The 14,149-nt window shown below is 36.2% G+C and overlaps 1 protein-coding gene across 3 annotated transcripts; it reads left to right on the forward strand.

Annotated features, from left to right (window-relative positions):
• The first annotated feature begins 873 nt into the window (after positions 1-873).
• LOC132703758 (sodium channel protein Nach) lies at positions 874-14,138 on the forward strand. Of its 3 annotated transcripts, XM_060673204.1 has the most exons (12): positions 874-930; positions 2,349-2,552; positions 3,628-3,832; positions 5,910-6,110; positions 6,171-6,324; positions 7,415-7,554; positions 7,627-7,729; positions 10,599-10,776; positions 11,159-11,396; positions 12,242-12,357; positions 13,509-13,735; positions 13,781-14,138. In XM_060673204.1, the coding sequence occupies exons 2-12, from the start codon at positions 2,531-2,533 to the stop codon at positions 13,877-13,879; spliced, it is 1,683 nt and encodes a 560-aa protein (XP_060529187.1). In that variant the 5' UTR covers positions 874-930; positions 2,349-2,530; the 3' UTR covers positions 13,880-14,138. The 3 variants fall into 3 exon arrangements, with proteins under 3 accessions (XP_060529187.1, XP_060529186.1, XP_060529189.1); XM_060673203.1 differs by lacking the exon at positions 874-930 and having other exon boundaries at positions 2,334-2,552; XM_060673206.1 differs by lacking the exon at positions 874-930 and having other exon boundaries at positions 2,334-2,552; positions 13,796-14,138.
• The last annotated feature ends 11 nt before the right edge of the window (positions 14,139-14,149 follow it).

A 14,149-nucleotide genomic window follows, 5' to 3' on the forward strand; every position in this document is an offset into this window, starting at 1 on the left:
AATTCTAATCGTCGAATCTCAGAAGAAACTCTCCTTTGAATTTTATCTTTTTAAAAATATTAATCTGACAATAAATAACGAATAGAAGCAAAGCCACCTTAGTAATATTTTCTTTTCTTCCTGTGAGCTTATTTGTCGCAAAAAAAGTACCGTTTTTAAGTTTTCGTTCCCACTAGGGTGCTATTTGTAATTTGCCATTAGACAAGTAAAGAAAAGTTGCATTTACAATTTTTCTCAATTTTCAAAAATTAAATAACATTTTCAAAAAAGAAACAAAAGAATTGGAAAAACCGCCCTATCCATCCTACGCAGAATGATCGAGCAATCTGAGACAAAAGGCCAGATCGATGTTCCTATTCTCTGCAATCGCACCGCGGCCGGAACAAAAGAGCATGCAATCGAAAAACAAAAAAAAGGACAACCTCCCGGGCAATTTGGAGCGAAGGGAACGTAAAGCGTATTGCTTTACAAAATATTCCCTGCCGACAATAGGTAGGAAATCACGGGCCGTTATCTTGCCGTAGTTTTATTGTCGCCATTGCCCGTAAACATCGCCCATTGTTGTTATTATCGTCCGCGACGGACGGTTTAGTACGAGAGCTGGGCAATGTGCGCGAAGTTTTCCGAACTGACCCGCGCGGCCCTATATTTCCTTTCTCTTCTGCGCGGAAAGTTGTACGATTCTGCTGCTAAACAGGAAAAAGTCACACGGGGCCATATCTGGCGAATATGGTGGATGAGGCCATGAAGCACAAGCAAAATCCATAAATTATTTTTCCACGATTCCTTACGTTTTCTTTGTATTGCTTGCTTAATTATTGCTTTTTTTTGCAGATAAAAAATGTATTGCGAACCGGCATGTCAAACCGGTGTCCCGAACGAAAAGCGAAAAACATCCTCTTGAAACATTGGTCAAGCCCCAATGGCTTGGTAGGTTGTTAATTTTTATAATTTTTTTTTTCATAGTGGCAAATAATATTGTGTCATCGTAACGTTTTTATATTTTACAATTTGCTTTGTAAATATCAATGTTTCATTTATATCCCTTGAAATGGAACGGGTTTAATACATAGACGTAGTTCCGACTATATTTAAACTAATATTAATAATCATAATTTTTCATAAACTAAAAATGCTTCTTATAATTTAATTTTTGTACTGCATTCTTACTCTCCCTGGATCAACCAAAATTGAATAATTAAATTTATTAATTAATATTATATAGGGTGTTTCAATTAAAATAAGAAGGCCGTTATTTATCCTGTATTAATGAAACATTAAAAATTAAAACATCTTTTTTTTAACTGATGACTTTTTTTTGGCTTTCGTTCGTGATAATATGTAGAAGGGATTTTTCAGTATTTACCATCAAAACTGGAAAAAAGTGTGCGTACTTAAGTAGTAGGAGTTGGTGCTTTTTACACCACCCCCCGTGAAATTGCGATGAGGTAGGCATGTTTTTACTAAAAATCTTCAATACGAAGTAGCTCAGTCCATATCTCAACTGTTCGAGGACTAGACAATCCTTGAAACTTTGTATGCCTTGAGAAATAATTTTATGACTATAAGTCAACAAATTCTGGAGTGTTTTCAATGGAAGTTTGCTATATTGTTGATTTTCACCTCCCTTGGCAAGGATCTCCATATAATAGTAATAACGTCTTTATTCTGCTAAGAGAACAGTTACAATTAGTTGCTCATATAATTACCCGATACATCTTAGTTTTAAGGAAAAAAAATAAGCAACAGAATTAGTTGGAGCACATGTGACGTTAGTTGGGAGTTTATTAAAAAGTTCATTGGCATGATAAGAAAAGCAATATTGAAACCAAGTTAAATTTTTTTAGAAATGAATTTAAGGGAAATCAGTTTCGTGCCATCGATATCTTCCCGAAATAGAAATTACGTGCACCCATTATCGGTGTGGTACACTAATCGATGCCTTTTGATTCGTGGTAAACATTTATCAAATTTCATTAAAATATCTAAAGGGGCATTACGGATTTTTACAAAATATTTGGTTTCGGACATATGTGCCCATGAGGTTACGATAGTTACCATTAAAGATCGAGCATATGTAGAAATATTGAAATATTGAAATTGAAACACAAAATATATGAAAAAAACGAAAAAAAAAAAAGATACTCCCTCATTTTTCGAAGAGACTTCCACGGGCTGCCGTCGTCTACGTCCTGCTGGCTTCTTCGGAGCTTTATGGAAGCGTACATCCGCGGCCGCACTAAAATCGCAATCGGAGGCATTCGAACACGCGATATTATAATACAGTATTACTACGCCCTTAATTTATCTATAATGTATTGTTTTGTGCCGTCATGACGGCGGCGTAGGTAATTCCGGCATTGTGGAACACTGAGAATTCGACGAGGACCGTTATACGCGTAATCCGACGGCTGCCTGACGCGGCTATACATTTAATTCGTCTGCCGGTGTCCGCGCCAGACAGGAATTTCCATTGTTTAACCGGGATCGCAGCATAATAGGCCTCAATTGCAGGTGCCTCGCTGCTGGAATGGCACTTTTGAGACGTCCCGGTAAGTTAAACATTCCCGCAGGGTTGTCGAATAAGCTAGCTAATCCCCGTAGAGAATCGCTACAAAAAAAAATTATAAATAAAAAAGTTTGTACAAAATTTTTCAATCATGTCGGTGTCGATGTCTAGGTGTGTTGAGTTAAATGGGGCCAAATCCGTTGATGTCACGTCGTACGTCACACTTGCGACCTCTGCTTTTCTCTTGCAAAATCTATTATATACTTGTTCAGTGTTAGGTTTAGGATAAAAGAACATTACACCGCATTTATTAGCATTAAATTGAAGATTATGCCTAGAAAAATATAGAAATAAGTTATGCAAATCCAAATTGATATAAATAATATTATAATAAAATTAATAAAAAAAAAGGTTGGAAGTCAATAGTTTGAGCGAGTATAAATGTAAATGATATATTCGAGTTGAACTTGGGATTTTTATAGAAGGAAGTGCTTTCGGGGCAATTGTTAACATTGCTGAAAACAGAAGTAAAATAATGATTAATATCACTAGGATTTTTTTTTAAGTTAAAATATTTTTCTGGTGAACTCTAGATCTGCAACCTCAACCTACTAGGTATATCGTATGAAGCAAGCCTTGAAGTCCATCATATGTTGAAATTGTTTTTTTATACAAATGACAATCAAAATCAAGATTATTATACATAAACCCAGATAAACTTCACCGAGTTTTACACTTATTAATGCTGGAAAAGTTGCACTTTTCGAAAAGGTTTTTGTCCTAGGTTTTCTCAGCTGCTTGCCATACCATGCTATTGAAAGCAATAAATATATTGAATATTGAGTATTTAGAGCTGCCAAGCTACCCTTATATGCTTAAAAAAACCGTTGACTGAGCGAGTCAGGGTAATGAGAACCACTCAGTTAATATAAAAATGGAAACGTGAAAGGTAGCTCCGATAATTTAAAAACGAAAAAACATGAAGCGTTTATTGTTTTTTATTTATTTTAGTTTTATTTTAAATCGATATAGATATTTTTTCCAGAGCTATAGAATGTGTAGAACTTATAGGTCGGCGTTACTATATTCTTATTCTTGAAACGATATGTCTATTCTAGATCGCATGGGGTGGAAAAGCGGGAATCGCAAACCGATGGCGCGGACTCGCCGAAAAAGCAAAACCAGGACCTTCTTCGGGAAATTGGGCCGGTTTTTCGGGTACCTGAACAAAAGCTGGCTGGTGCAAACCAACGAGTTCTTCAGGAATTCGTCGCTACATGGCGTCCGATACATCGCAGAGTACGACCGGCCCCTGTACGAAAGGTACGGTTGTACACAAAATCATATACAGTTCCTAATAACATTTTTAAAAAAGAGATGATAATAACGACAAAGAAAGGAAACTCTGATATTAAATAAGTGAATCGTGGAATCCCTACCGGGTACCGTTGTATTCCCATTATATAAAAATCACCTGTATACGCAAACGATACTAATGTACGCAATGATCATAACGACATTGTCATCCTAAAACATAGCTCACACTTGCTTAAAGATGAGCTTGCAGAATGGTTTACGTTATTGTATTGTATCTAATTTAACCTAGTAGGATCAATGCAAGGAAAGGGTGTGTCATCGGCAAGAGTCGTACACTCGCAAATCTAGGAAGTGTAGAGGACCAAGTGTGGAACCTTGAGGCACTCCGGAAATTACAGAACTCTAAAAAAAACCGCCGTAACTTTTCTTGAGCTCTCGCATAAATAAGATCCGAAAAGATTCGTTGATCCATCCTCAAACCAACGATATCCAAGTCCGGAAGGCGGGGGGAATTCCGGGGACCGGGGTTTCCGCTCCGGGAGAGACGCTGACCGTTTAGGCCGGCGCCGCCGTCGCCCGAACAATGTCAAACTTTTAAAAGCCCGGCGAACAATTTGCGAGTTTCGCGCAGTTGAAAAGTTGGCGAAGTTTCCCGGTTTCGTCCGGAATTAATTTCCCTCCCTGCTTATTAATTTTTCGCCCGTAGTCGCGACGACTTTATTAGCCCCTAAATGCACGATTTGTCATTTTAGACTATATTTAAAGTCTGTTTGGGAAAGTATAATGAAACCCTTTCTTTTTAAGAAACGAACGAAGAGAACTGGCAAAAAAAAATGGATTAGGATCGATTCATGTTTGGTCCACTTTTTCTGCTACCTTCACCGTTTCCCTTCCATTATTGACGTTATCATATAAACATTTTCTCCGGCACGACATTGCCACCCTTCCACCCCACATGTCATTTTTTTGCATCGACCTATCTTCTTACTTATGTTTTTTTGATCTTTCCCACATTCGAAATTGTCTAGCATATGTGTCATATCTTACTGATCTTCTGCGATCATTATTTAGTTAGGTTTGGATAGTTTCAGTTAGGTCAGCATCATGGTTCAAGATCATGTTGTAAGAAGCACTACTGACTGACTCGATGAATCTTTACAGATTGTGCAAAGTTACCTTAATGAGGTTGGAACTGAAACTACGGATTGGCCAGCAACCAGTCGTAATCAACTTCTCTAGGCTACTGTATACTATTTACAAATCTTCTAATTTTTTCTGGGTCGATTTTTAATGACGTTTCACCAATCATCCTGTTGACTTCTTCAGAGCTTTACTGAAGCTGGCTCGGATTCTACTCTGTACCAACTCATATACTCATATGTTTGGAGAAGGCAGGAAAGAGTTTCAGGAATAGTAACTTTGATATACGTAACTAACCAGATTATCCTTAGGATTTTTTTAAATAAAGAAGCTAGATATTTCGCTACATAATATGTTCTAGATCCAATGGTGCTGACAAAAGGTCGAAGGGGTAATCCTGGTTTATGAATGTTAGTGAGTCCGTAGAGATGAAGAATTTTAGAGTCATGCTTCTGAGAAAGAAAAAGCCTTAAAAACGAATGTAAGGTTACGCTCTATAGATTACGATAGGATCCGTATGTAAGAATATATCAAGTAATCTTGAGCTGTGTTCTGGCTTTAGAGCAATTTAGAGAATTTCGTTAGCTGTTTGAAATGTCAGTTTGTTTAGGATAGATTCGACATTTCAAATGATTTCCTTTTGCAAGAACCTATTTTTTAGTGCTAGAAGACACACTTTTGGTAGTGGAAAAGAGTGTGGTGGTTTTACTTGTATAGTTGAAAAGTTTCACCTGGAAAGGCGGCAATTTTTTAAAAATTATATACGTGACAAAGAAAAAATATGCTACGAGAAAAGACCAACAAATAAGGAACCGCAGTCTGTAAACTTTTATTGAGACAGGTTATTGTTGTTGTTATAGCATAATGTTTTCACAGGGTTATTAGTTTATAAGGTTCGCGTTAGGTTAGGATGCAGATATAGAGATGCGGTTCATTTTTGCAGGGCCCTTTGGTTAGTCTGCGTGACAGCCGGTACCATAGCCACATTGGTCATCATATTTAACTTGTGGGACAAGTTTCAAACGAACCCGACCATTACCGGTCTGGATACCGATTTCCACACGTGGGCAGTGCCTTTCCCGGCCGTCATCCTGTGCCAGGAATATCCGGCCGACGCCGAAAGGATCGCGAAAGTTTTGAGAGCGTGAGATCAAAGAAATTGCTTTCGTGGAGAGCCTCAAACCGCTTTTTTTTTTCGCCTTAGACTTAACTCCAGCTCGGAAGGTTCGAAAGAGATCCTCTTTTACGAAGATCTGACCCGATTAAAGTTGAATTCGATCCCAGAGTTCGTAGCAAAGTATGCCGCCGATCGGCTGAAGCTTTTTCAAGCTTCGCAGCTCCGAGAGATAATATTACAAGTACATAACGCGAAATTTCGGGGTCGAATCGAATCCAATAGAAGAAATCGAATTATTTTTTATGTTTTCTTACAATTTTATAACAAAAATTTAAAAATAATAATTTGACGACTAGGGTCCTTATTTGGATTCAGCGTGCATCAAAGCATTTCATACTTAATATTAACCCTAATAAATTTAAAAAAAAACCTATATTCGTTATGCTTATGAAAAAAAAACGTGTATTCAATTTAAAACAACAATTTCGTTCATTTTTTATTTCATTCGGATTGAAAAGATAACCTTTTTCGTACATTATTTTGACTTTTTTTCGATTGTAGTTTTGGCTAGAAAAAAAAAGCAATAATGCACTAGGGCGAATATTTTACCGACCTGCAAGATCCACTTGAATTTATTCGAAACGAAGACAAAACATTACTTTAATTTTCATCTTTAGAAACACCGTTTTTTTTCTACATATATAGCTTTGTCTAGAAGAAAATACAATAATGCACAGACAGAATATTTTATTTCCCTGCAAGGACCACTTGAATTTGTTCTGATGGAAGCCTATACATTATTTTGATTTTAATGTTAATGATAACTGTTTCTTCTACATATTTATAAGTAATAAATAGTTTGGTCTCGAAGAAAATAAAATAATGCACAGATACAATATTTTCATGTTAACCTTAAAAATACTTTTATAGGATTGAAACTATTTTTTTTTCATTAAACTTTGCAATACAGATTACAAAAAAAACACACAAACTGCAGATTGTGTTTGTTGTTAAAATAACGAACAAGCTTAATACTAAAAACAAGCATAACTTTATAGATTTTGTGTTATCCAAAATACCCAATACCCATTTAAAAAGATATAAGTTTCTCTAGAGTATGCCCTCAAGCCCATTTTTTAATTTTCTAATAAGCTTGATATACGATATATAACCTTCCAACAAAATCCCACATTTCAAAAACCAATTAATTTCCATGCAAAAATTGGGGGGCTATTCTTACATATTTAGTGGGAATTTTGCATGTAAATTAATAAAGAGTGAGCAAAAACGTACAAGCATTTAGTTAAATGTCGGAGGGTAAACTGTTTCAGATGATGAACCCCTGCGAGGAAGTGTTCGGCAGGTGTGGATTTAAATCGCTTGAAATCAATTGCTGCGAAGCGTTTTTCCCGGTGCTCACGGAAAGCGGTTTTTGCCACGCATTCAACTCGAGGCACTACGAGACACGATGGTGCGTTTGACCTTTGCCTTTAGTTTCTTACGCGGTTTCTAAAAAATTGCATCTATCCCGGTCGTCCCGCAGGAACGGCAGGAAAGCGCCGGACTTTCGGATGCAGTATATCAAGGAAACGGATCTCAAATGGTCCCTGGACTTTACCGTTACCGACCAGGATACAGTGGCGTCGGTAAGTATTCTATAAAATCGACACTTGTACTTTTTTCTTGGTTATTTCGAAGCTCATATACAGGGTGTTTTCAAACTCTCATCAACATCTCAGACTAACTGACGCTCTGATTAATGTAGCAACTTTCCGGCAATAAAGAATCAGCAAAAGATTTGACCAAAGAATCGAAGAAGTCAATTCCAACATCATCAAGTCCATACCCAATTGCCTATCCTACAAAGAATATCACGAATCTGAAGAGTCCGGAAACACTTGCATACAGCATTGAAGAAAGAATATACAAAGTACCAGAATATATAAAAAATATAAAAAAATGACGATTTTCAATTATATTATTCCAAGTATCTCGCGCACCCTGTATGATAGACGAAACTTGAAACTCTCTCTCTCGACACAATATCCGAAGCTGTTTAAACCAAATTATCCCACGTTTTATGGCAATTTTCAGGGTCTCTTAGATTTTTTTTAACATAATCGACACAGCCTCTACATATTTGAAAAAATTCCGGAAATAAGGGTTATAACCCTAAACCTTCCACGTTTCCTAGTCCGAGAATTTTTCTAAAATAGTAAACGGTTTTCGAGAAAATAAGATTTTTCTGAAACCATGAAGTCCGCCGTAATAATCAATGAAGTCATCGCGACTTGGCAGCTCCCGGAATAGTGATTTTCATATGGATTTTTTGAAATGTCTCGAGCAGTGTGTGTGATAGACGAAAACCGCAAACACAAAAATTGTAGCACTATTTTTATGATTTTTGATTTGCAGTTAATAATTTACCCTGGAAAAGAACAATTTTTTTTTTGCTTATAATTTAAAAACCCTGTATATAATCGAAAAAATGCTTGAAATAAAAGTTATAGCACTGGATCCTCCGCGTCTCCCAGTTAAAGAAATTTGCCGATCGGATGAACGGTTACGTTTTTTAATATTATTCGAAATATCGCTAACACCCTGTACAACAGGTGAAAACCCTAAGCTGTGTATGCGAGGTTTATTGCCATTGTAAAATAAACTCACATCTTAAACACGGTCCTTTAGTTATCGCCAATTTTCATTAATAGTGATACCCATTTTTCAGTTTCTTTTAATTTACGGCGCACCCTGTATGTTTTTGAAAAATTGTCAAATGATCCTTTTCTTAGACCCCTGCAGTCGTAGCAAAAATTAGAAGAAGACCACGCAGCTGAATTTGGAAAAACTCAAATTGCGGAATCGATTATCAGGTTCCTTCAAAAGGCAACGCCGAGGGATAAGTCGTGGGGCTCTGGGACGGAGGTTTTGGGGCGAGGCGGTAAAATTACATAAGGTGGGCGGGATTTCATGAAATTTTTATCATGCCCGTGCCCGTTTTAGCGCAAATCTGTTTCGAAGAAAGCCGTTTCGCCGTGCGAAAGTTACCGCGGCTTCGTAATCGCCGCGCCGGGGAAACTGATGGGTTTCAGTGGCGCGCCGGTTTTTTTTTTCTCAACGAAAACGAAAATATAAGCAAATGAAAATTCAATACCATATAATTTCATTAGAAATAATATAATAATATACGAGCGCTTATTATGAGATGGGACCATATCCCAGAATCCCAAAAAACATCAAAAAAATTAAAAACAGCATAACGGAATCATATTTGTTTTCGTGAATGAGCGATAACTTTCTTATTCTAAATAGAACGCCCTGTATATTGAATTCCTTTCTAGGCGCGTTTCAGACATCTACAGGTCAAAATATATCTGTCGATTGCTCTGACTGAAAGGCTTTGCTATGTTTTAATTTAAAAAGACAAGTTTTAATTATTTGTTACCAGCTAATTCTAATTAGGAACTAATTATAGCTTTTTATTACAGTATGTTAATGGGTATTCCTTCTTAAGTGACATTTAAGGGCTTCAAAGCTCGGAGCAAATGGATCAAGATCCGGAAATACGTTGTCTACTCTGTTAAAAGTACGGGTACATCTGATAATTGGAGAGTTAGAAGAGTATGAAAGGAGATTCAATCAAATCGTTTTCAACTTTATACAGAAATAGTAAATCAAAATTTGTTCTACGATTTTAATTATTAATAATTAAATCTATAATTTATGGCGTTTATAAATTTCAGTTGTACACTCTCCATCCGTTCGATATATTTAAATTAATAATGAAAATAAATAATTTATTTTTTATTATTAAACCCTTTAATCACCCGTAGAATGTATCCGAGACTCTTTAGAACCTTTTGAACAATGTTTTCTACGAGCGTCTCAATACCCACATCCTTTACAGAGTCCGAAACGTTCAGTTTGTAGTTACCTAGGGTAATTTGCAATTGTGGTATTTTTTGTAAACAAAATACAGTGACATTTCTCAGGGGTAACAAGCAATCTGTTCAGAGAACGATATTCTTCAAAATTTGACAAATCTCTCTCAAATTAGGAATATTGGTGCAATAGACAAGTGAACCACTTTATTCACAGCAGCTCATATATTCTGCCTCACGCTTTCTGAAATGTGAGATTTTAAGATCTAAGTCTCTCACTAAGCCATTGTGAAAATAATATTCTATATATCATCGACATCACATCTATTTCAAGTTAAGAAAAACTGGTACGGGTGTGTAATTATACGTCTACATTTCTTGACCACAAAAGCATCACACTAATTGCAAAACGTATCTGGGCATTTAAAACAAATATCTTACAAAAATTTGGTTGGCCTGTGTAATCCTTCTATGCAATCCTTGCCTTGATCGCCTAAAGCCTAAAGAAGTTTCCGCTGAATTTAAACTCGTTTTAAAAATGAAGTAACAACGTAACGGCTTTAATTGAGAGGTTCGTCTTTTCTCGTTGATCGTAATCGTAAAAAACTTTTTCTAAACTTCGGAAACGGTTTAGATTTACATCATAAACTCCGACGAGATGCTAAGCGCCGACGTTCAGCCGCAACTCGTCTGGGACTTCAAAGTGAACAAGATATTTTTCTCGGTCAAGCAGACTTACACGACAGCCGACACGAGGCAGCTGTCCGTCAAACAGAGGCGGTGCGTGTTTGAAGACGAGATCAAACTCGAAGGTACTGTCGCGTGTCTGTGTATAGTCCCTACGCAAATAAACGTTTTCGCTCATTCAAAAAAAAAATGGAAGTACACTTACCTAAACATAAAAAAATCACTCTGTACGTAATAGAAACATAAAATCAATTAAAATTTTATACTTATCAATAAAAAAACATTTACAAACATAGTTTCCGAGATCACTGTGAGCTAAACATTAAAAAACTCAATCCGTATGTGATAGAAACATAAAAATAAGTAAAATATCCTACTTATTAATAAGAAAAACGCTTTAAATAATCGCGTGTAGTGCTTCTTTTGAAAATTGGTCGTCGGCTTAGAACCGTTTATTTGCGAATGCACTATACCTATCAGAAAATTCGACAAAAATGGCGTTTCCAGTCGACGAGATTTACACGTACACGGCGTGCGCGATCCAGTGCCGGCTGGAAAACGTCAGGGACGCGTGCGCCTGCGTCCCGCATTTCTATCCCGACTACGGGAACGCCCCCCGCTGTCGACCGCATCAGTTGCGATGCGTCGCGACGCACATCGCGCAAATAGAAAATATCGACAGGTGCAACTGTCAGCTCGGCTGTGCCAACACCGTCTACGAGGTCGAGAAGTTAACTACTGCGCCGTAAGCAAAAAAAAAAAATCCTCAAATTTTGATAGTTATACTTCGTCCAGAAATATAGCGCTTTTACCACCGACCCCGTGATTAACTTTAGGTACTGTTTATTATTCGAAAACCACAGCCCCTTTGAATTTGAATTAGATGCTACAGAGTGCGCAAAATATACGAATATATTTGGATAATTTTAAATTGAAAAATCTTGATTTTCTTAAATGGCAAGTTATATGTATTATTATTTTTTCTAAAAGATCTTACGAAAATCAACTCTTATTATGTTTGTAATATACCAGTTTTTATTACTTCGCGATTTATTTCGCCCTTCTTTCTGTCTTCAATGTCTTCATTACTAGAATTTGGTATAGTTTTCAGTCGTCCTAGTAGTTTACAGTTCAGCTAATAGCATCCGAGAAAAATCTTCAGCACGTATCATCTTTTTTTCCACCTTCGAGATTTTTCTTGTGGAATGAAATTTGAACTATTTGAAACTATTGCTTTTAGGTTATTCTTATTAACAAAAAAAAGTTGAAGAATGAGGTGTTTAAAAAAAATTTATATTTTTTTCGTCATTCTTTAAACTCATTTTAAATTGTTGACTTGCTTTACACTTCAGATGGAAATTTTTTTAAAGATTTTTTATAGCATGTGAGACCTTAAAGGTCGTTACTAGTCGTACTATGAGTTCAGGGAGGTTTAAAAGTTACTTGTTGTAACTTTTTTAATAAGGTTTCAGCAGTCTAGATTAAGGATTGAGGATTAATATTTGCGTAAAAATATTTTTTCTTACAGCCATCTTTAATTTTATTCGTCGTTTCTGAGATCCTGCCTCTAAGGAGTTTGCGGTATTACAGGGAAGGCGATTGGAGAAATACGACAGGCGAGCGCTTCAAAATGGAGGTCGAATTCGCTTCATGGCCGATGGTCAGGTATAAACGCGAAGTTCTTTTCGGATGGGTGGATTTGTTAGGTAAGAAAAACCAAGAAATAACTTAAAACCCTTAAATTTATACGCAGAGTGACATGTTTCTGCAACAATGTATCTTTTTCAAACTAAAAAAAGTAAGGTAAATAATAGATAATAAATATATAACAATATACGTATATGATTAAAAACTAATATAACGTCATGACACAATCCCATAGAAAAAACAATACAAATATTGTTTAAGAACCTTTTTTCTATTAATCAAATATTATTTTTAAAAAAAGTCTAAATTAACTGAAAAAAATACAAATACAAAATACCAATAAATAATCAGCCTAAAAGCTAGCAAGAATAGTCGAACCAACAAAGTGGCGTAAATGAAATAAAAGTGAGACGAGGGAATGAAACCACACGAACACATAGACATACAAAAATTATTAACAAAACAAAGATAAGAGACAGATTAAAATCCAACAAAAACGATGGAAAAAATTAAATTAAAAAATTAAAACATCGATGACTTTCTATTTCAAATTTAACTTAAGTTTAGTTTATTTACTAATAATAGTAATAGTAATTTTAATTTAAAAACTGAAAGGAAATAAAAAAGCAGGAGTATACAAGCTTTCTTGAAGTGTTTCTATGCCATTCGTTTGTAGAGAATGTAATCGTAGTTTCAATTAATATTTTCACCATTACGGAAGCCAGTAGCACTAATTAAAGTGACTTAAAGCTTTGGAAATCAACGCTGTAGCTGTAAAAATGGTATATACCTGATATTAGTATTTATATTACCTGCCAAAAGAAAACATGTGACCACCTCTTTCAAACTCAGGTATCCTCATTTGAGGAGGTTAAATAGGTGATTCCTGCTGCTGACTTGTTTGTGAGGTCCTTGGTCTATAAACCTGACGATATGGAAGCCTCAAAAAGTTTCTTTCGTCATCCCAAACTGATTTGATTGATGATTTGATAAGCAAGCAGTTAATCTCTGGTCAACTTTGGGACAATTAACGAGAAATGAAAACAGGTATATCCATCCATCAACCTCAAAAACTTCGGCTACGGTGAGATGCTAGACGGATGAATATCCGTTAGGATAACGCGTTTGTTTGGAAAAGTTCCACGCAAACATTTTTCTCTGTGTCGATAAACGGTTTATTTTCGAAAATTTTTAAAAACGATCGTTGCAGTGTCCTTCGGGGGAATCGCCGGTCTGTTTTTGGGATTCAGTCTCCTGTCCGGGGTGGAAATCTTCTACTATTTCACTGTACGTACGGTCGTAGCGGCTTTCCTGGAAAGGAAGTATCTTGATCAAGACATCGCGCGATGGCGTCGACGCGACAAGTCCCTCAAAGCAAGTACCAAGGTGTTAGAGAGCGGCTTGGATATAATGACCAGACGGTACAGGAAAGCTAAAGTGAGTGCCGACGAAAAAGAGGTAGAGGTAAATTCCCCTCTGAAGAACCGTCCGTTTCAGAAAATCAAGCCGAAAGTATATCCGAACGGATGGACAGTCGCCACCGTCTTGAAGCCTCCATTCGACATAGAATTTCAACACTAGCGAAGTCTAGATGGTTACTGACGTGTTAGCGGACAGATTTTTTTTTAATAGAATACCGAAATCACAAAGAAATTCCGGGAAAAGGATTTTTTTCTTTAGTGCGATTTGTACTTTTTTTTCTAAGAGAACAAAATCCAAAACGTATATAAAGGATGTTTATTATTATTATAATGTAATAACATAATAATAAATATTTATTATGTCAGTGTTACGGCACTGCTACAATTTCAAAACACAATGACATTTTCATTCGTTTATGAATAGATTTGA

Source organism: Cylas formicarius, unplaced genomic scaffold (genome assembly GCF_029955315.1).
Source record: "Cylas formicarius isolate icCylForm1 unplaced genomic scaffold, icCylForm1.1 PGA_scaffold_6__28_contigs__length_40554024, whole genome shotgun sequence".
NCBI classification, from domain to species: domain Eukaryota; kingdom Metazoa; phylum Arthropoda; class Insecta; order Coleoptera; family Brentidae; genus Cylas; species Cylas formicarius.

Bases quoted from the DNA above. Each gene is read 5' to 3' on its own strand.
- LOC132703758 (XM_060673204.1), top strand. From the start codon at position 2,531: ATGGCACTTTTGAGACGTCCCG. The intron at 3,833-5,909 runs GTACGGTTGTAC...TCATTTTTGCAG, and splicing joins GACCGGCCCCTGTACGAAAG to GGCCCTTTGGTTAGTCTGCG. The intron at 11,397-12,241 runs GTAAGCAAAAAA...GCGGTATTACAG, and splicing joins GAGAAGTTAACTACTGCGCC to GGAAGGCGATTGGAGAAATA.